Source organism: Balaenoptera borealis, assembly GCF_965194805.1.
Source record: "Balaenoptera borealis genome assembly, chromosome: 6".
NCBI lineage: Eukaryota > Metazoa > Chordata > Mammalia > Artiodactyla > Balaenopteridae > Balaenoptera > Balaenoptera borealis.
In genome coordinates, this window is record NC_138863.1 from 34030381 (window position 1) to 34053807 (window position 23427).

The 23427-nt window shown below is 38.6% G+C and overlaps 1 protein-coding gene and 1 long non-coding RNA gene across 6 annotated transcripts; one reads left to right on the forward strand and one right to left on the reverse strand.

The window, feature by feature from the left end:
• Positions 1-75: 75 nt before the first annotated feature.
• LOC309631127 lies at positions 76-4230 on the forward strand. Of its 3 annotated transcripts, none has more exons than XR_014246076.1 (2): positions 76-995; positions 3420-4230. It is a non-coding gene; the product is annotated as an uncharacterized lncRNA (long non-coding RNA). The 3 variants fall into 3 exon arrangements; XR_014246077.1 differs by lacking the exon at positions 76-995 and adding an exon at positions 1002-2271; XR_014246078.1 differs by lacking the exon at positions 76-995 and adding an exon at positions 1002-2232.
• A 9018-nt stretch (positions 4231-13248) lies between these two features.
• On the reverse strand, positions 13249-23421 carry PPIL3 (peptidylprolyl isomerase like 3). Of its 3 annotated transcripts, none has more exons than XM_082397194.1 (7): positions 23327-23421; positions 22471-22544; positions 21170-21244; positions 19565-19658; positions 19125-19192; positions 16219-16337; positions 13249-13870 (listed from the first exon to the last, which is right to left on the reverse strand). In XM_082397194.1, the coding sequence occupies exons 2-7, from the start codon at positions 22471-22473 to the stop codon at positions 13744-13746; spliced, it is 486 nt and encodes a 161-aa protein (XP_082253320.1). In that variant the 5' UTR covers positions 22474-22544; positions 23327-23421; the 3' UTR covers positions 13249-13743. The 3 variants fall into 3 exon arrangements, with proteins under 3 accessions (XP_082253320.1, XP_082253319.1, XP_082253321.1); XM_082397193.1 differs by having other exon boundaries at positions 23075-23421; XM_082397195.1 differs by having other exon boundaries at positions 23357-23408.
• Between the last annotated feature and the right edge of the window lie 6 nt (positions 23422-23427).

Sequence of the window (23427 nt, forward strand, 5' to 3'; positions counted from 1 at the left end):
GCAGGGAGGGCTGAGCCGACTCAGGCTCCGACTTGTGCGCAGGTTCTGGGTCGGGCGCTCAGCGACCAAGGGTGGAGGGAGGGAAGCTGTTGCTGGCCGCCATGTTGGCCCCGCTCTCCGTTCCGACTCTGAGAAAACATTGTAAGAGTTGGAGAGAAGAGACTCGCTCATGGTCACTAAAAATTGTGTTTGTGAACGCTAGAAATGAGGAAAAGTGAGGGAAGCAGGGTACAAAATAGCCTGTGACCTATTGCAACCGCTTAAACGATGCTTTAAAAAAAATTACACCATCTGCATCAAATAGCCCCAAATTGGGAATTGTCTGGATTTGGGCTTTTGTTAAAGTTCGGAGACCTGTTTAAAACTAGTTAAATCTTCAGTGGCTGGGACCCACACGCACTGAACTTAGATTGTAAAGATTTTTCCCGAGGTTTTAAAAGTCGAAGAAATGTGAGAGCAAAAGCCTGGAGACAGAAAATGGAACTCCTCACAAGCAACATTTCCGCGTTAAGCGAGGCCTCTGCGGTGTAAAGGTCAAGCAAACTGTAAAAGGGGGAAATGGAAGGTCATTAGAAGAAGACAATTATCAGGAAACAACCTCTGAACAACAAAAATCAAGCTGCAATTTTTTTTTTCCAAGCTGCAATTTGATGGAAAAAGTAATTGCCAATCCTGACTCCCGCGCCCCGCCCCTTCTCCATTTTGTCACTTGAAAAAAATCACGTACTCATTACAAATTTAGTGGAACGCATAAAATTATCACGCGTTACGGTAAAGCGTAATCTTACTGGTTTTATTTGCACAGGAGAGCAGCGTAGATAACCTGCCCGATACGGATACACAACTACTGTAGTGTAAAGAGATGAGAAATACGCATTCCCAAAATCCCTGTGGTTGTTTGCATTTCTTAAGCCGCTTCTCAAAATGGATCTGAAGATGCTTTAAAACCATTAATACCTAGATTCTTACATGGGGTCAGGATCACTAAGTACAAGGTAAGTATTTCACTTGTGAGGGAGAAATTTCTCACAGTAACTTGTGAAATTTCCAGCTATTCGGTATATGTTTAACAGCACATTTAAATGTTAGGCAAAACCTAGGGAATCCCAGTCCTTGGAGTATAACAGTTAATCGAAGTCGTTGTGCTAAACACTGTACATAAGTTCTCACTTAATCCTAACAGCAATCTAAATATGGGCATTAGCCATGTTCTGCTATTACAGGTCAAAGTTGCAGTTTGTGCAGACAGCAATTTAGAGTATTTAATTTCTTTAGGCGAAATCCTCACAGTAAAATTACAGGGTAAAAGCCAATGAAAAAATCTTGTACATGTTGCCAAAATTGCTTTCCAAAATGGTTTTAAATTTAGCAAAGCCCACATACAGCCGATTACTGGTTCAGGATATACCCAAAGTTTCATTAATGAAGTTAGCCATTTTAGTGCGTCTGTTAGTGCATGCTATGGGCTGTTTGAAGGGCTGTTCCGCCCCCGCACCCCATATACTCATGTGTTTAAGTCCTAACTTCCACTACCTCAGAATGTGACTGTATTTGCAGTGTGGACTGTAAAAAAATGCACAATGTGAGAGTTGTGAGTTTTATTTGGGGCAAAATGCCTGGGGAGATAGCCTCTCAGCGCTGAGGAACTGCTCCCAGGAGGTAGGGGGAGAAGTTAGTGTTATCTGTGATTTTAGTGAAGGGGGATATGTGCAGTCAAGCACACGTTTTGGCAGAGGGTTGCTGCTAGTCACGAGGAGCAGGTAGGTGTCTCCATTAATGATTTTAGTGCTTTTCTGGATATGAGAAGGTGCAAGAAATTGGGCTCCTAAAATCTTCTCCTGAAAATATCTATCTGAAGGCCTGTTCTGCCAGTTTTCCCCAAAGCACAGGGTGCCTCATTCCTGATCTCTACTCTGAACTCCCTTCAAGGTGTGTTGAAGGTCAGTGACTGCGGCGGCTAGTGACTTCACTCTTATACACTAGAGCCAGATGGTAAGCGACAATTTTTAGTTGGCAGTAAATAGGGTCTTTACAGAGGTAATATGATTAAATGAGGTCATTAGGGAGGGACCTAATCCACTTTAGCTGGTGTCTTTATAAAGAGATTGGGAAACACACACCCAGAGGAAAGATGACGTGAAGACAGGAGATGGTCATCTACGTGCCAAGGAGAAGGGCCTCGGAGTAAACAACCCTGCCCACACCGTGATCTCCCAACTTGTCTCTAGAACCGTGAGAAATTTTTCTGTTGTTTAAGCCACCCAGTCTCTGGTACAGTACTTTGTTTTGGCGGCTCTGACTAAATTAGTGCATAACATTAAACATTTTGTTATTTTGGTGGATACTGAACTTGTAACTTTATTTTCTAATTAGTGAAGTTGAACATTTTCTCTTGTGACTTGCCCATTCATACCTTGTTGCTTTTTTGAATGTACAGTTCTCTTTTGTCCTATTTTCGTGCAGTTAAACCTATTCCATCTTTACCTCTGTCAAGTTTGTAAACTGAGAAATTCCTTTCTTCTTCAGAGGAATTCTTTGAAATGTTTTAAGTTTTTCTTCTGTTTTCTTTAAAAAGGCAACTCTTTTATCCATCTGGAATTTTGGTATATCATGTGAGGTGAAATTCTTTTGCTTTTTTTTCTCCATGTCATTTACTGGTTATCCTAACACAATTTGTGGGATAACTTTTTTTTTTTTTTTTTTTTTGGCTGCGCTGTGCAGCACATGGGATCTTAGTTCCCTGGCCAGGGATCAAACTCATGCGCCCTGCAATGGAAGCACAGAGTCTTAACCACCACCAGGGAAGTCCCCTCTTCTCTTTTTTTAATGATTTTTGGATACTGCTTTAAATAAACTATGTATACACTACTGTTTACACTCTTTTTCTATTATTCTAGTCTTATCCCTCACACCATCACAGTTTTAATATTGATATTTGCAGCTTTATAAAGATTGGGATTAATTCCTTTTTCATTATATTTAAAAAATTTTCCATTATCATGTATTCTTCTAGATTTGCTTTAGAATGATTATATGGAGTATCACTACCTGAACCACAATTGGTACAAATTGAATTTAAAGAACCATCAATCCATTAGTGAAATAGTAACTGATCTATCCACTTTACTAAACTGATTAAAAGTTGAGTCCTTTGTATGAAAATTTATCTATTTACATGTCTCTTAGGTCCTCAGACTGTGCTCCCATGGAGTAGACAGTGTCCGATGACCTTTGTATCCAAACTTGGAAGAAGCTCAATAAATTACTTACTAGTTTTAGTTGTTCAAACAACAACAAAACAACATGTCTTCAGAAATACCCACCATAGAGATTATGAATGTGTTGCTAAATGGATTTGGAAATTTCCAAGTTCAACCAAGGTATGAATTACAACTATTCGATTTGCCATTAACCAAAAGGTCTGCAAGCCTTCTACTCAAGAGCTCCGAACGAGGATCTAACAGGACTCAAGAATTCTAATGAATTCAGGTACAATTCAAGAATGGTGGCTGCAGCAAAAAGAGCCATGAAGTCTTCCCTCCCCTGAGAGCAAGGGAGACAAAGGGAGCAGCGAGCAGGCAGAGGAGCAGCACAGCCGGCCCTGAGTTAATCGTGTTGCGATGTAAATAGAAGTGAGAGTTTTCTTTTTTCTTCTCCTGAGAGCAAGGGGGAAAAAAGGAGCATCGAGCAGGCGAAAGAAGCGGCACAGCCGGCCCTGAGAGAGTTAATCACTCCTTGTTTAACTGTCACTAATTTGTAGTAACTGGATTTGTACTTTACAAAGCGAAACTCACTCCCTGACACTATGTAATTTACATTCGGCACCCATCACCCCTAACTCTGTGAGTTACATACCCCGCCTTTCACTCCCGGCACTTACATTCTTCTATACGCCCCTCGTAACAAATCACCCCCTATAGTTTTTGCATTTCAGAGACAAGGTCACAGGCCGATAAACCAGAGGCAAATGGACGCAGTTACCAGACTGCCGGACCCCAATTACCAGGCAGCCTGACGCCAGCTATGACTGTTTTGAAATAATGCAAAGAAAGGAAGCATGCAAGACCTTCACTACTTCGATCCTTATCATATACCCCGGGCTGTGAGCCCCACATGTAAAATCTCCCGATTCCCTAGGAGGGGGCGGGGCACAGTTCTTGAGGCGCTAGCTTGCTGTGTCTTCCCTTCTGCCTAGCAGAAAAATAAAGCCATCTCTCTCTTCCTCCAAAATCCCTGTCTCCGTATTTCTGTTCGGCCTCGGTGCACAGGGAAGCCGATATTTCGGCAACATGGTGAAGAAGGTTTCAGGCATAGTTTGTTTATACTTTCCCTTAAACCCATACAACTCCCTTTGCTGTGAAACCATGATTATTTGGCAACTTCTGATAGTCTGGGTCAAGGGTTGGCAAACTTTCTTAAACGGCCGGAGAGTAAATATTATAGGCTTGCAGGCTATTTGGTCTCTGTCACAGCCAATCATTTCTGCTCTTGTAGCACAAAAAAGCCAGGGCCACTGCATAAACATGGGAATGGCAGAGTTCCAAGAAAATGTTATCTGCAAAAACAGGTGGCCAGCCTGAGGGCTGCAGTTTGCCAACTTCTCGTCTAGTTGGGGAACCACTTTACTTTCGTTTTAAAGAGAATTTGGGTTGATCAGCAATATTCTAGTCTTCTTAGTAGTTTATACTTACTGCCAAGTAATACATGGAACAGAATGTCAATTACCCAACTGCTAATGTGATCAGTGAACCAGTCAATTCAGTGTGAGTGGACAGAAATCAACGTTCTGGATTTTGATCCTCATGGTAGCCTATGAGAGGCCCAAGGGGGCAGCCAGTATACCTCCCTATCTATGAGATCCTTATGGGTACAACTAAGCAGACATAAGAATAAGACATAAGAATGAGCTCTAAGAACCCAAAAGTCATATTTGTACCACTAAAAAAATGGCACAGTTTGGAATAAAAATTGAGGCAATGTCGGTCAGTACAAAAACTTCCTGACAATCAGTAAAATACTCTTAAGGGTGGTGATAAAAATTCAATGACATGTTTGGAGAAGAAAGATATCAAGTATAAGAAGTGGCAAACCAAATTCTGGCCTAAAAGAGGCCTTAATACTAATTCTAGAAACTAATGGTTAAATTAAAAGGGTGAAACAAAACATGAGGGCATTAGTGTAACTGGCCCCTCAGTTTAGTGTAAGGTATGGAAGGTACCAAGAGTAACAAGAGAATAACTGCAAGCTAACTCCCAAATTGCAGTTAAGAAAGAATCAATTAATTAGATCAGCCATCTGCAGAAATGATACAAATGAAGAAATGTTTGGTATCGGATTTAGGAATACCACAAATCTAACCTAGGTTAGATCTAGACAGTGACTGGGACACAGTTCTTGAACAAATCAATGGTAGAGCCTGATAAATGGCCTGATTAGGTGAGAGCCCTGATATGGTTAAGAGCACAGCTTCCATTTACTTGCTACAGAACACTTAATACATGCCAGAAGCTTTATACACACTTTCATTTAATCCTCACAAGAGTCATGTGAAGGATTATTTATGTATGAGAAAATTAAAGCTTGGAGATGTTAACTTGCCTAAAGTTAATAGTAGGGGGCAGAGCTGTGATTCAAACCCAGACCAGAATTCTACAACTAATTGTATTTTTCAAATGGATCATCTGTAGAACTCTATCCTGCATTATATTTATTTATTTATTTTTTACCCTGCATTTTGAAAAGATATATTCTTTTTTTTTTTTTTTTTTTTAACAACTGAAATGTATTCTCCTGCAGTCCTGCAGATACAGGTAGAAATACAAGTTAATTTTTTTTTTTTTTAACTTTTTGGGTTTATTTATTTATTTATTTATTTATTTATTTATTTATTTTTGACTGTGTTGGGTCTTCGTTTCTGTGCGAGGGCTTTGTCTAGTTGCGGCAAGTGGGGGCCACTCTTCATCGCAGTGCGCGGGCCTCCCACCATCGCAGCCTCTCTTGCTGCGGAGCACAGGCTCCAGACGCGCAGGCTCAGCCAACTGTGGCTCACGGGCCCAGTTGCTCCGCGGCATGTGGGATCTTCCCAGACCAGGGCTCGAACCCGTGTCCCCTGCATTGGCAGGCAGACTCTCAACCACTGCGCCACCAGGGAAGCCCGAAAAGATATATTCTTAAAAAATGTTCCATGGGCAAATCAGTCGGGAAATTCTGAGTGTTTACTGTACTTCGAGACTTCTCTGAGCCTTTACTATAAATTTAAAGACCAGGGAAAATAGCAACTGGACTGACTGGCCTTTCTAGGCCATCTCTTTATTTGTCCTACCTCTTTCTAACTGTACAAAGTAAATAATTAATAGAAAATAATATTTCCAGAATGTGGACTACGTACGGTAGGAGCATGTAATTAGGGTGCTCAACAATGCCTGGATTTGAGACTCAGCATTTAAAAATGAATATTTATATGGAAAAACAAAATTAAACATAGGGGTTTTTTTAAAAAAAATTAAAGAAATGCGTTAGATAATAGTTACAGTAGAAGATGGCGGAGTAGAAGGACGTGCTCTCACTCCCTCTTGCGAGAGCACCAGAATCACAACTGGCTGCTGGACAATCATTGACAGGAAGACCCTGGACTTCACCAAGGAGGATACCCCACGTCCAAGGACAGAGGAGAAGCCACAGTGAGACGGTAGGAGGGGCGCAATCAGAGTAAAATCTAATCCCATAACTGCTGGGTGGATGACTCACAGACTGGAGAACACTTATACCACAGAAGTCCACCCACTGGAGTGGAGGTTCTGAGCCTCACGTCAGGCTTCCCAACCTGGGGGTCCGGCAACGGGAGGAGGAATTCATAGAGAATCAGACTTTGAAGCCTAGTGGGAATTGATTGCAGGACTTCGACAGGACTGGGGGAAACAGTGACCCCACTCTTGGAGGGTGCACACGGAATAGTGTGCGCATCGGGACCCGGGGGAAGGAGCAGTGACCCTGGGGGAGACTGAACCAGACCTACCTGCTAATGTTGGAGGGTCTCCTGCAGAGGCGGGGCCTGGCTCTGTTTCACCGTGGGGACAAGGACACTGGCAGCGGAGGTTCTGGGAAGTACTCCTTGGCGTGAGCCCTCCCAGAGTCTGCCATTAGCCCCAAAAAAGAGCCCAGGTAGGCTCCAATGTTGGGTTGCCTCAGGCAAAACAACCAACAGGGAGGGAACCCAGCCCCACCCATCAACAGTCAAGTGGATTAAAGTTTTACGGAGCTCTGACCGCCACAGCAACAGTCAGCTCTACCCACCATCAGAGCCTCCCATCAAGCCTCTTAGATAGCCTCAACCACCAGAGGGCAGACAGCAGAAGCAAGAAAAACTACAATCCTGCAGCCTGTGGAACAAAAACCACATTCACAGAAAGACAGACAAGGTGAAAAGGCAGAGGGCTATATACCAGATGAAGGAACAAGAAAAAACCCCAGAAAAAAAACTAAATGAAGTGGAGATAGGCAACCTTCCAGAAAAAGAATTCAGAATAATGATAGTGAACATGATCCAGGACCTCGGAATAAGAATGGAGGCAAAGATTGAGAAGATGCAAGAAATGATTAACAAAGACCTACAAGAATTAAAGAACAAACAAACAGAGATGAACAATACAATAACTGAAATGAAAACTACACTAGAAGGAATCAATAGCAGAATAACTGAGGCAGAAGAACGGATAAGTGACCTGCAAGACAGAATGGTGGAATTCACTGCTGCGGAACAGACTAAAGAAAAAAGAATGAAAAGAAATGAAGACAGCCTAAGAGACCTCTGGGACAACATTAAACGCAACAACATTCGCATTATAGGGGTCCCAGAAGGAGAAGAGAGAGAGAAAGCACCAGAGAAAATATTTGAAGAGAGTATAGTCGAAAACTTCCCTAACATGGGAAAGGAAATAGCCACTCAGGTCCAGGAAGCGCAGAGAGTCCCATACAGGATAAACCCAAGGAGAAACACGCCGAGACACATAGTAATCAAAGTGGCAAAAATTAAAGACAAAGAAAAATTATTGAAAGCAGCAAAGGAAAAACGACAAATAACATACAAGGGAACTCCCATAAGGTTAAAAGCTGATTTCTCAGCAGAAACTCTACAAGCCAGAAGGGAGTGGCATGATATACTTAAGTGATGAAAGGGAAGAACCTACAACCAAGATTACTCTACCCAACAAGGATCTCATTCAGATTCGATGGAGAAATCAAAAGCTTTACAGACAAGCAAAAGCTAAGAGAATTCAGCACCACCAAACCAGCTCTACAACAAATGCTAAAGGAACTTCTCTAAGTGGGAAACACAAGAGAAGAAAAGGACCTACCAAAACCAACCCAAAACAATTAAGAAAATGGTCATAGGAACATACATATTGATAATTACCTTAAACGTGAATGGATTAAATGCTCCAACCAAAAGACACAGGCTTGCTGAATGGATACAAAAACAAGACCCATATATATGCTGTCTACAAGAGACCCACTTTAGACCTAGGGACACATACAGACTGAAAGTGAGGGGATGGAAAAAGATATTCCATGCAAATGGAAATCAAAAGAAAGCTGGAGTAGCTATACTCATATCAGATAAAATAGACTTTAAAATAAAGAATGTTACAAGAGACAAGGAAGGACACTACATAATGATCAAGGGATCAATCCAAGAAGAAGATATAACAATTATAAATATATATGCACCCAACATAGGAGCACCTCAATACATAAGGCAACTGCTAACAGCTATAAAAGAGGAAATTGACAGTAACACAATCATAGTGGGGGACTTTAACACCTCACTTACACCAATGGACAGATCATCCAAAATAAAAATAAATAAGGAAACAGAAGCTTTAAATGACACAATAGACCAGATAGATTTAATTGATATTTATAGGACATTCCATCCCAAAACAGCAGATTACACGTTCTTCTCAAGTGCATACGGAACATTCTCCAGGATAGATCACATCCTGGGTCACAAATCAAGCCTCAGTAAATTTAAGAAAATTGAAATCATATCAAGCATGTTTTCTGACCACAACGCTATGAGATTAGAAATGAATTACAGGGAAAAAAACGTAAAAAACACAAACACATGGAGGCTAAACAATACGTTACTAAATAACCAAGAGATCACTGAAGAAATCAAAGAGGAAATCAAAAAATACCTAGAGACAAATGACAATGAACACACGACGACCCAAAACCTATGGGATGCAGCAAAAGCAGTTCTAAGAGGGAAGTTTATAGCTATACAAGCCTACCTAAAGAAACAAGAAAAATCTCAAGTAAACAATCTAACCTTACACCTAAAGAAACTAGAGAAAGAACAAACAAAACCCAAAGTTAGCAGAAGGAAAGAAATCACAAAGATCAGAGCAGAAATAAATGAAATAGAAACAAAGAAAACAATAGCAAAGATCAATAAAATTAAAAGCTGGTTCTTTGAGAAGATAAACAAAATTGATAAGCCATTAGCCAGACTCATCAAGAAAAAGAGGGAGAGGACTCAAATCAATAAAATCAGAAATGAAAAAGGAGAAGTTACAACAGACACCGCAGAAATACAAAGCATCCTAAGAGACTACAACAAGCAACTTTATGCCAATAAAATGGACAACCTGGAAGAAATGGACAAATTCTTAGAAAGGTATAACCTTCCAAGACTGAACCAGGAAGAAACAGAAAATATGAACAGACCAATCACAAGTAATGAAATTGAAACTGTGATTAAAAATCTTCCAACAAACAAAAGTCCAGGACCAGATGGCTTCACAGGTGAATTCTATCAAACATTTAGAGAAGAGCTAACACCTATCCTTCTCAAACTCTTCCAAAAAATTGCAGAGGAAGGAACACTCCCAAACTCATTCTATGAGGCCACCATCACCCTGATACCAAAACCAGACAAAGACACTACAAAAAAAGAAAATTACAGACCAATATCACTGATGAATATAGATGCAAAAATCCTCAACAAAATACTAGCAAACAGAATCCAACAACACATTAAAAGGATCATACACCATGATCAAGTGGGATTTATCCCAGGGATGCAAGGATTCTTCAATATACGCAAATCAATCAATGTGATACACCATATTAACAAATTGAAGAATAAAAACCACATGATCATCTCAATAGATGCAGAAAAAGCTTTTGACAAAATTCAACACCCATTTATGATAAAAACTCTCCAGAAAGTGGGCATAGAGGGAACCTACCTCAACATAATAAAGGTCATATATGACAAACCCACAGCAAACATCATTCTCAATGGTGAAAAACTGAAAGCATTTCCTCTAAGATCAGGAACGAGACAAGGATGTCCACTCTCACCACTATTATTCAACATAGTTCTGGAAGTCCTAGCCATGGCAATCAGAGAAGAAAAAGAAATAAAAGGAATACAAATTGGAAAAGAAGAAGTAAAACTGTCACTCTTTGCAGATGACATGATAGTATACATAGAGAATCCTAAAACTGCCACCAGAAAACTGCTAGAGCTAATTAATGAATATGGTAAAGTTGCAGGATACAAAATAAATGCACAGAAATCTCTTGCATTCCTATACACTAATGATGAAAAATCTGAAAGAGAAATTATGGAAACACTCCCATTTACCATTGCAACAAAAAGAATAAAATATCTAGGAATAAACCTACCTAGGGAGACAAAAGACCTGTATGCAGAAAACTATAAGACACTGATGAAAGAAATTAAAGATGATACCAACAGATGGAGAGATATACCATGTTCTTGGATTGGAAGAATCAACATTGTGAAAATGACTCTACTACCCAAAGCAATCTACAGATTCAATGCAATCCCTATCAAATTACCAATGGCATTTTTTACGGAACTAGAACAAATCATCTTAAAATTTGTATGGAGACACAAAAGACCCCGAATAGCCAAAGCAGTCTTGAGGGAAAAAAATGGAGCTGGAGGAATCAGACTCCCTGACTTCAGACTATACTACAAAGCTACAGTAATCAAGACAATATGGTACTGGCACAAAAACAGAAACATAGATCAACGGAACAAGATAGAAAGCCCAGAGATAAACCCACGCACCTATGGTCAACTAATCTATGACAAAGGAGGCAAAGATATACAGTGGAGAAAAGACAGTCTCTTCAATAAGTGTTGCTGGGAAAACTGGACAGTTACAATGTAAAAGAATGAAATTAGAATACTCCCTAACACCATACACAAAAATAAACTCAAAATGGATTAGAGACCTAAATGTAAGACTGGACACTATAAAACTCTTAGAGGAAAACATAGGAAGAACACTCTTTGACATAAATCACAGCAAGATCTTTTTTGATCCACCTCCTAGAGTAATGGAAATAAAAACACAAATAAACAAATGGGACCTAATGAAACTTCAAAGCTTTTGCACACCAAAGGAAACCATATACAAGACGAAAAGACAACCCTCAGAATGGGTGAAAATATTTGCAAACGAACCAACGGACAAAGGATTAATCTCCAAAATATATAAACAGCTCATTCAGCTCAATATTAAAGAAACAAACAACCCAATCCAAAGATGGGCAGAAGACCTAAATAGACATTTCTCCAAAGAAGACATACAGACGGCCACGAAGCACATGAAAAGATGCTCAACATCACTAATTATTAGAGAAATGCAAATCAAAACTACAATGAGGTATCACCTCACACCAGTTAGAATGGGCATCATCAGAAAATCTACAAACAACAAATGCTGGAGGGGGTGTGGAGAAAAGGGAACCCTCTTGCACTGTTGGTGGGAATGTAAATTGATACAGCCACTATGGAGAACAATATGGAGGTTCCTTAAAAAACTAAAAATAGAATTACCATATGATCCAGCAATCCCACTACTGGGCATATACCCAGAGAAAACCGTAATTCAAAAAGACACATGCACCCAAATGTTCATTGCAGCACTATTTACAATAGCCAGGTCATGGAAGCAACCTAAATGCCCATCAACAGACGAATGGCTAAAGAAGATGTGGTACATATATACAATGGAATATTACTCAGCCATAAAAAGGAACGAAATTGAGTCATTTGTTGAGACGTGGATGGATCTAGAGACTGTCATACAGAGTGAAGTAAGTCAGAAAGAAAAAAACAAATATCATATATGAATGCATATACATGGAACCTAGAAAATGGTACAGATGAGCCGGTCTGCAGGGCAGAAGTTGAGACACAGATGTAGAGAACAGACATATGGACACCAAGGGGGGAAAACTGCGGTGGGGTGGGGATGGTGGTGTGCTGAATTGGGCGATTGGGATTGACATGTATACATTGATGTGTATAAAATTGATGACTGGACTTCCCTGGTGGCGCAGTGGTTGAGAATCTGCCTGCTAATGCAGGGGACATGGGTTCGTGCCCTGGTCTGGGAAGATCCCACATGCTGCAGAGCAACTGGGCCGTGAGCCACAATTACTGAGCCTGCGCGTCTGGAGCCTGTGCTCCGCAACAAGAGAGGCCGCGATAGTGAGAGGCCCGCGCACCGCGATGAAGAGTGGCCCCTGCTTGCCACAACTAGAGAAAGCCCTCGCACAGAAACGAAGACCCAACACAGCCATAAATAAATAAAAATAAAAATAAAAATTATAAAAAAATAAAAAAATAAAATTGATGACTAATAAGAACCTGCAGTATAAAAAAACAAACAAACAAAACAACTAATACTAAACTTTCATTGGGTTATTTGTATGGAAATATGTTAATATAAATGTTTCAGACATTACATGAAATTTCTAAAAATCTTATATGTTCTGGTATAATGTTATAAGTCATAATCCTAGTTATTACTTTAAAATGTATATCTCAGAAATAACTAATCTTCTTGTCAACTGCATTATTATGAACTTTCATCAAATCTGTAACCGTGGTCATTTTTAAGTCTTTTGTCATTTACAGACAGTTCTGGGTGTACTCTGATGCTTTTGCAAATATGTTCCTATAAAAGGGTTTCATCTTCAAGAAATTCATGGAAAAGACTCTGACAAGTACAGGTTTCTGGTAACTGACTGTACTGCTGAACTGAATGAATAAGCATTTTCAGAACTCTAATGAAAAACTGATGAACTCATAAAAGTGCTAACAAAAGATCACGATGAAAAAAAAATTAATTACATGGGACTGAGTGAACTGATGAGGATGAGTATAATTTTTGTGACTTTCTGTTTGAATTAAAAAAAAAAAATCCCACAAGGACTCAGAGGCAAAGAATATACAAATCAATTTTTACTGCAAAGTAAAGGAGCTGTTAACAGTGGAGGATTACTGGACTGAATGTCAATATTATGACATAGTATGAGTGTGTTTCATGTTTGGTAATTGCAATCATTGTTGCTTTTGTTGTGGTCATCCCTGTACAATGCTTGGTGTCGGTCTATTTATCTCTTGTAAAAATAAAATACAGTGTGTGTGTGTGTGTGTGTGTGTGTGTGTGTGTGTGTGTGTGTGTGAAAAAAAAAAGTTACAGTAAAGAATATCCTCTAAGAATAGGAGTTAAAGCTGTTTGGCTTCCCTTGGTACCACCAACTCATAGAAGATCTTAGCTGTAAACAAGTAGATCTTAGTTGTAAACAAGTTGTATAATGATACAATCTCTGACATAATTAAAACTGGGTAAACCATAATAGGTGTGTTCCTTGAGTAGTTTGCCAAGTATTTGTCCAGGTCTATTATAGCTACTGAGCAAATGGGTTGGCATGAATAGTTATGTCCTTAATGTGTACATCATTAAGAGGTCGATATGTCTTCTCATTTACTGGTAACTTCTCCAGTTCATCTAGAGTCTCCAGACCATCTATTACCCTGAAAGAGAAACAATATAATGTTGGAAAATATCCTGAGATGGAAACATAATATCCAAATACCTATAGCAATTACAGTCTCTCACCATGTCTCATAGTTCTTTGAATTCTCCAGTTGAGTGTACAATAAAATATCGCTTTGATTTCCTGCCATAGGTAGGGGCCAAAATTCAGAAACAAAAATTCATTTTTATGCCTTTAGACAACAATAGCAATGGGCAGGAATATTCCCACCAAAGTATCTAAACATTGCATTCGGCCTCATTCACATGGAATAGCTACAAATGGGGCCAATATAACCAGTCATAAGGTTTTCTTTGTTATAGGAAAAACCTGGAGAAAGCATGTAAGGATGACACTAGTATTATCAGTACTGCCCTACACTGAAGGTCCTGAAGTGGGTGGCCTCTTTGCACTTTATTGTTTAAATACGGTGTTTTTATTTTTTGCTTCTGGACAACAAAAAACAATATTCAGAATAGGAGAAGAGAAGATCAACAGTTAAGCCCACTTCCAGCAAGCCCACTTCATGTTTCTATCAAGAAAAAATATATATATATTGAGAGCTATCCTTCTAATATGTTCTAGAAAGTTAGTCTAAAACATTTGCTAAGAAAAAGTGGTTTTTTAGATTATACTTCCTAGTGCAATTCAAATCAATTCCTAAGACATACTATGTACTTAAAAAAAGATAAGATTTCCATTTTGTTTTACATTTCCACTAAAGTGATACTATAACCAAACCTTTGGATTTTACACCCAAATGTAGGACAATTAAGGTCTTGAAATTATAAGTTTTAAATGCTTTCCCATGGGAAGGAAATCTAAAAAAGAGGGGATATAAGTATATGTATCATTGATTCATTTTGCTGTACAGTAGAAACTAACACAATATTGTAAAGCAACTATACTCCAGTAAAAACTAACTAACTAACTAAATAAATAAAGGCTTTCCCACCTTCTGGGTCAGTAAGAGAAAAAGAGGGTACAAGAAACAGATCTCAGGCAAAAAAGGGCATGTAGAACTGAGGCAAGTAAGCCTAGTTAAGTATCTGGGACATGGGCCCCTTTGAGAACCAGTGGAAAGCTATGTACCCTTTTTCTCAGAAAAATGTATGTGCATATATACAAAACAATTTCAAGGAGGTACTGGACCAAAGATTAAGAATCCTTGTTCTAAACTCTACAGTTTTTTTACCAATCCAGTAAGATAAGTCCTGGTAATTACTAATCAATAATTCTGAATGGTGGGTTAAGGGAGAAAAGAAAAAAAAGGGAGTCTGGTGCTCGCTTCGGCAGCACGTATACTAAAATTGGAATGATACAGAGAAGGTTAGCGTGGCCCCTGAGCAACGAAGACACGCCAATTAGTGAAGCCTGTGGAAGTTTTAAAACTATAAAAGATTAGGGCCTAAAGGCTATAATATAACTACTAAAGGCTATAATATTCCTTTTCATTGATTATTATTAATCTATAAATTAGACATGTATATGGAATAGAAAAGAAAAGTTGTAGACTCTTCTATTTTTAATTAACCTAGCTTGGCATTCAAAGTGTTAAATAAAACAAACTCTAAAACTGTGCCTTGGTTTATTAAGCATAGTAAATATTTGTTGACAAACTGACTTTCTGTTGATTTATAAAAGCAATTCCCAGGTAGAGTGCTTGTAATGGATATTATTGCAGAGACTGCTAAACACTCCCTAGGATCCAATCTCCCCTTCTTCTTATTCACAGAGGCCTGGTTTTATTGCGAGTGGCAATACGTCTGGCTAAGAAACACTGCCTACCCTCCCTTGTAGGTAAGTTCTGGGCTTTCCAGGAAAGCTCTTGAGAAAGGGGCTGACTCAGCTGGCCAGCACCTTTGCCCTTCCTCCTTCTTCCTGACTGGAGTACAACTGTTCCGACTGGGGCTGTGCTGCCCAAGTTATGGCCATGAAGTGAGCTTCAGAATGACAGCTAAAGACGGTTGAGAAGACAGACAGAGGCACCTGGAACACCGGTGATATAACAGAACCACCATCCCAGTCCATCTTGTTTAAGCAACTGTTTTTCAGATGTGTTAGTTGATGCAAGATGCTATTCTTAATGAAAACAGATACATACTGTTAACTTGCATAATGATCCTGAAAAAATAGTACTGGCCCTTCTTTTACAAAATAAGAAAACTGAGGCTCAGAGAGGTTGTAGGTTTCCCAAGGTCACAGGGCTGTTACGTGGTGGACTTAAATTTCAGGTACGTTTAGCTCTCATACTGCTCTTTGAGTATTAGTTATGCTATGATCACAGCCACTCATATGCATCCTTTGCATTGAAATTCCAAAGAAAACCATAACCAGAATACTCACTTTCCAAATACTGTGTATTTCATGTCCAGATGTGGCTGCTTCCCATAGGTGATGAAGAACTGTGATCCATTGGTGTTTGGGCCATTATTAGCCATAGATACAACACCTCTAACGCTGTGCTGAAAAAGAAAGACCAAAGTATTAACTGTTTTTACATAAGTATTCCAAATAAAGGACTGAAACAAGACGTGCACTCTACCTTCCCAGTATTTAAGGGATCAAGAAAACATGTAATCAGCTTCCAGCAGGGCTAATCCAAATGTTCAGTTTCTGTATTATCTGTACCTCTGGAAACTTGTATTTAAGTTGTTATATATCAAATCATATTCCCCAATTAATTTCATCTTTGGAGAAGCAGAGCCACAAACACTTTTGGCAATACCAATGTATAATAGAAATAATCCTTACATTTATATTAAGGAACAGTGTGCTGGCATGAAATGATCAGGCAGACAACAAAACCAAAATCCCCATAATCTCTTCACATATACACTGGACTCTGGCTAGTTTCTTTATCTGTAAAACAAGGGAGGTTGGACTAATTCAGGGGTTTATTCATAATTCAAATGCTCACAAGGGTTACCAGATAATAAATTGATAATTGGGCAGAATGTAAACATTAGGGAATGGTGGAGCCTGGCAAAAGGAATAGTGTAGCTCTTGCCTCATGACGTTTACAATTTTTTTAAACCAATGGCCATAGAGAATGCATCTGTGGGTCTTCCATCCATGGGCAGTCAGTTTATAACCCCAGGACTGGATGATCTAAGGAAGGCCTTGTCTAGCTCTCATATTCATGATACTATTTGCTATACAAGGGACTGTGTACAGGAATTAAAAGGACTTTACTGATAAGATTGAAGACAGACAGAACTGTCTTACAGGGAGATGCCCAAATATAAAATACACTATAAGTAACTCCAATGATTACTCTATCTTTAGCTATTCATCAGGGGACACTAATGAGACAAGCTACAGAGATGCAGCTTCATAGAGATATTAATGCTTTACTGTTCCCTAAAAGGTGACTACTAATAACATATGTAGTGTTTGATACATACATAAGAATATATGTACCACTTACAACTTAATAAAATAAGCACCCATTAACCTATTTCCAAGTTTTAAGAATTAAAATTTACCAAACTGTTGCATATGCCTATGTGCTCCTCTCAGCTATTACTTCAGCCTCTCCAAGAGGTAACCTGTGTTCTGATATCTTTACATTCAATACATGCCTATACAATATATTGTTTCCTTTTGCTTGTTTCTGAGCTCTATAAAATAGTATCATACTATTTGTAGTCTTCTGGGAAATGATTTCTACACTTAACATTATGTTTCTAAGATTCATACATGTATACATAGCTGTAGTTCTGATTTCTTTCACTGTATAACATTTTACTTCTGAATATACTACAATTTGTCCATTCAAAGATCAACAGACATTGTTTCTAGACTTTTGTTATTACCAATAGTACTCTAGGAACACTCTTGTACATGCTTCCTAGTGCACATGTACATGAATTTCTCTAGGGTAAACATGTGGGAATGGAATTTCTGGGTTAGAGTACGTGAATATTCAATACGCATCCTCAAGTCTGGTATATAAGAAAATAGTTCTTAACCTTGTCTGTCTAGGAATCACCAGGGAACCTTAAAATACAGCCGAGGTCCTAATCAGTTCTACTGACTTTTTCTCTAGACTTAGGGAGGTAAGGCCCTAATCTTTTACAGTTTTAAAACTTCCACAGGTGAATCTGTAACAGCAAAGTTTGAAAACCACTGGCATAGGATGACAGATTACTACCAAGGAAGCAGTCATTCATTAATGCCTAAAAAATCATTTCATTTCCAATTCAGAAAAAGGATGACTTTTTAAACAATCTATCACCTCCTAACCCCAACTCTGTAACAATATTTCTTCATGATAGAAAAGCAAAAGGATAAATTACTCCTAGTCACCATCCAGAGATAAACACTGCAACGAATATTTTTCAGAAGTTTTGCTGAGTATATTTTACTATAACTGAAAAATAACATACAAAATTACATATTCTGATTGAGGAGAACTGATGTCTTTTTTTCTAATTATAAACTTATCATTCTATGCAGATACAAGTTTGAAAGGCCACACAATAAATTGTTAACTCATGTCATCTCTGGGGAATGGAACTGATTTTTTTAAAAATTGGCATGTACTAGTTTTTTAATTTTTAGAAAGTTTGAAAAATACAAAAAAAAAGGAAGTATAAATATCTAATTTTACTATGATGAAGATTTATTTATATGCACTTCTCTTTGACCTAGTTGAGATCTACCACAGACATTAAGTTAATACAGGATTCAAACATCTCAGAGAAGATGGTAAAAGTTGGAGATTGGTAATAGGCAATATTGCAAGCAGGAGGTCTGATAGTCTCTCCTCTCCACTCTCAAAAAAAATGCCAATGAGGGACTTCCCCGGCGTTCCAGTGAAGACGCCGCCTTCTAATGCGGGAGGTGAGGGTTCGAACCCTGGTTGGGGAACTAAGGTCCTGCATGCCACAAGGTGCAGCCAAAAATTAAAAAAAAAAGGTCAATGATTCATGTCATTCATGTCATTCAACATGAATTTTATAGTGAGGCATTAAGCCCCTTAGGTACATTGCTGATTAAACATTTCAGATTGGACCCAAAGATGAGCTCACTTAATGTCAAGATTCATGTGATGGTGAGATTCCAGTATATATTAGGCTAGAACTGCTACTTATATTTTCTCCCTGACATCACTTATCAAGTGTGCAAAAACTACAAAAAAGTATCTTTACTAATTATTTTAACCTGTATTATTACAACATATGTATCAAAGTTTCCAAGTATAAACGCAGCATGAAAAAAAAGATTTTGAAGTATTTTGGATTTACCTTAAGATATTCACTGTATTCATCTTCAAATTTCTTGCCCCAGATACTGCTACCTCCTCTTCCAGTACCTACATTACAAGATGAACAAATGAAAAAAAGTATTTAATTAAAGTTGAAAAAGGGTTCATTTTCTAAACATAAGGGCTAGTTTATATAGCATAACCCTTTAAATACAAATAAAATTTGGTATGTCCTCTCTTACTTACCAAAATTGAACTTTAAAAACCATAAAAATAAAATATCTCTACAAAAACCAAAAACCGTCCTTATCAATATTGTTCATATTTTAGGGCTTGGTGCTAGTAGCTTCTGCTTAAAAATTTCTCGCTAAGTTAAGTTATAAAAACCCCACATGCTTTTATTTTTCTATTCTTTGTCTAGTCTCTTCTTCACACTACATACCCTAGGTATATACCCTAGGTATTACTGGAATAACTTACCTGTCGGATCTCCTGTTTGAACCATGAAACCCTTGATATTTCTATGAAATATACAGCCATTGTAGTAATTACTGGCACAAAGAGCCAAGAAATTCTGAAGAGAATAAAAACAATGATTGAGAAATGATGTAGCAGAAGATAAGAACCATTTAAGATTTAAGAATATTTAAGATAAAGAACCAACTGTAGGGACTTCCCTGGTGGCGCAGTGGTTAAGAATCTGCCTGCCAATGCAGGGGACATAGGTTCGAGCCCTGGTCCAGGATTATCCTACATGCCGCGGAGCAACTAAGCCTGTGTGCCACAACTACTGAGCCTGCGCCCTGGAGCCCGCACGCCTAGAGACCATGCTCCACAACAAGAGAAGCCACTGCAATGAGAAGCCCACTCACCACAACTAGAGAAAGCCTGCGCACATTAACAAAGACCAAACACAGCCAAAAAAAAAAAAAAAAAAAGCCAATTGTATTTACTGAAAACACTACAACAACCTATTTAAATGATATCTTTTAGGCATTACTTTGGATAATGTCACTGCCTAAAACTCTTCAATAGCTTCCTTCTGTTCTTGAAATAAAATGCAAAATCCTCAGGAGAGCCTAGCAAGCCCTGCATGACCTAGCCTACTTCTACATCTCATAATGATAATAACCCCTTCCCTGCTGCTTACTGTGTTAACCCCATCAGGCTTCTGAAAATTCATCCAAAAAACACAGGCTTTCCCACCTTAAGGCCCTTGTACCTGCTATTTCTATACCTGGAATGTTCTTTTTATAAGTTCTTCCAGAGAGATGCCTTCATGACCTTTCACACTCAGTTTTTAAAATATCACTTTCTTGGCTAGGCTTGCCCTCACCTTCTTTTAAATAAATCCTTTCCCATTATTCTCTATCTCAAAACTTTATTTCCTTCAGAGCGTTATTACCCTCTAGAATTACTTTTTTTCTAGAATGAATCTGCCCCCTTGCCTATCTTCCTGGGTAGAATACTAGCTCCACAATAGCAAGGAATGTCTCTTGTTCATCACTGTAGTTCTAGTTACTGGCAAGATAGCCTTCCATAAATAAATTACTTAATGAATGAATATATATAGCTGACTCTTTTTCCTTCTTGTGTCTCTCTCTTTTTTTTTTTGGCTGAGCAACGAAGCTTGCAGGATCTTAGTTCCCCGACCAGGGACTGAACCTGGGCCGTGGCAGTGAAAGCACCAAGTCCTAACCACTGGACCACCAGGGAACTCCCTCTTTTTCCCTTGTTTAAATGACAAGGATAGAACCTTGTCATTTAAACAAGTGAAATAATGTATGGAACAGTTCTCTTACCTAATATCTAATGATTATTTACATTTCTTGAGGAAAATGAGCCAAAAGAAAAAGATAACAGCCACTCTATGGTTAGAGAAAAATTCTCTACCCTTTCTTTGATCCACCTTTGACATCAGAAAAAGAAGTGTAAATTAGACCAGAAATTATCATTGCAGGTTTTTCTTGACAATAGTTTTATAGAAACTTGTTTTTTGGATGTTGTTTAAGTTAGATGACTCAATTTCAAAGTGGTTATCCTGTTGCATTAACTCATCTTTTATATATACATTATGGTACTCACTTCACAAGTTCTGGGTGTCCTCTCACAGAAGACTTCTATTTTAATATCACCTACATCTGTATGCAGTGTCACCGACTAAAAAGGAGAGAGAATGTGAGAACGAATGAGATTTCTTCAGGTGACTTTGTGCACTGTATCATTTCCCTAACTAGATATTAAAGATGACTATCTGAATAAAAACAGAAAGGAACACCATTTCAGAGATGATCCACCCACACAGTAACTCTGAAAGATAAGTTGTATTTCTTCAAAATTTATTTCAGCAGTAGAAAAAAAATTCCAGAGGAGAAATATAAATGTTAAGTTAAAATGATATCTATGATAAAATATTTGGGAGCAAATATTGTGATGGAAATAATCATTTTAAGCTTGAATTTTTCATCAATAAAAACAGTTTTTTTTTTTTAAACATCTTTATTGAAGTATAATTGCCTTACAATGGTGTGTTAGCTTCTGCTTTATAACAAAGTGAATCAGTTATACATATACAATATGTTCCCATTTCTCTTCCCTCTTGCATTAAAAACAGTTTTTATGTTAGTATTACTGACTTAAATGGCAATTCACTAAGTCATTAATATATATTGAAAAATAGTAAGAAAATGACTTTTACATAGTTTCCACCATTTCCCTTATGTAATTTAATGGCGAGAGACTTAAAAAACAATTTCTTTCTCCACTAAAGACAACAGACATAAAAAGCGTCAGTGTTTTCAGATCGTAAATGTGCAGAGGTAACCAGAGTACTTCTTCTTGCTTGCTTTTTGTTTAATCTGTTGTTTTGATAGCTAGAATGTTCCTTTTGTTACCCCATTCCAGAGAGGGTGGAAAACTTCTGAGGCTTCCTTTTTAAATTCTCTTCTTACAATAGTATCTAGCAGTCAGAGCATGACCAGGTTGAAGACAGAGGGCAGGAGGAGGTGTGTGTGTGTGTGTGTGTGTGTGTGTGTTGGGGAAGGGGCATGTGCTGTCTTTCTGTCTCAGGCTCTAGTTGTCCACCTTAGATCAAGAGCAAAAGGATCCAATTAAAATGATCACAGCTGGCTATGCTCTTCTGACCCTGCAACACCACCTTTCCATCTCTATCCATCTTGTATCAATCTTTTTCCATAAAAGGTAAATTCTGTGTGTTTTAAGTGAAAAACATAAAGAATCTGAAATCACTTTACACTGTATGCTTCTACAGATTATCATTGCTCTGTTTTGTCACTGAAATTTCCATGCAGTTTTATTTCCCTTGACTGAGTTTCTAAAAATTACTTATAATGAAAGACATTCATAAGAATTCTGTAAAAATTTACCATTTTTCTTCTTGATGCTTTCAGGAAGTACTGTTACTTTCTCAGTTTACTGAGAGAAGTTCAAAAACGGGCCTCTATTTCCAAAAGAAAAAAGAATTAAATTCATTTCCCTCTCTTAACTCATACTTGCTCATTTTACCGCATATTTAAGAGAAAAAGTCTCCATGAGCACCCATCCTGCCCCAAGTAATAAAAAACCGGTTATGGAAGCGATCAGGCCATACTACTCGTCTCAAGCCCCTCAACTCCTACTTCCACTCTTCACGGGCCGGGTACATTCCCGCCTTGGGGTCTAGGCACTGGGTGTTCCCCTTGCTTGGAACACGTACACTCAGACATCTGTACGGCTATTTTCCTCATCTCCAAGTCTCTTCTCAAAAGTCTGGTCTGGACCTGATAACTCTATTTAAACCTGCCTTAACGATTTCCTTTTCCATAGCAGTTGGCACTAATATACTCTATGCTTTACTAATTGTCTTATTTCAACAACACCCTCCCCGTACAGAATACTCACTGGAAGCAGCCCAAGAACTAACATACACAGCGCTCTGCGAGCATTTGAGTTAAGTGAATGAAAGAATAACTGACGTTACCCCATACTTACTTAACCACTTCGATTAGCACAGCGGTTGTTAAAAGAGCAAAGGTGCAATCGCAGTTGCCCGATTCGAAGTTAGTTTCTTCAGGCCACCGGAAGTCGAGCAAGGGACCCATTAGAAAGAACGCCCCTCACCTGCTCGCCTCCTCCCTCCCCCCCGTCTCAAACCAAAACGACTAGAACTAGGGAGACACTAATTTCTCCCCACCAGGAACACTTTTGACTATGAAAGGGTCATAATTATCTTTTAATAATTACACTAGGACAAGAAGCGTAACTCTGGTCAACCTCTAGAAGCGCCTTGGGCTCAGACGCAAAATCAGCAGGACGACCTCCGGCAGACTCCCCCGCCCCGCCCC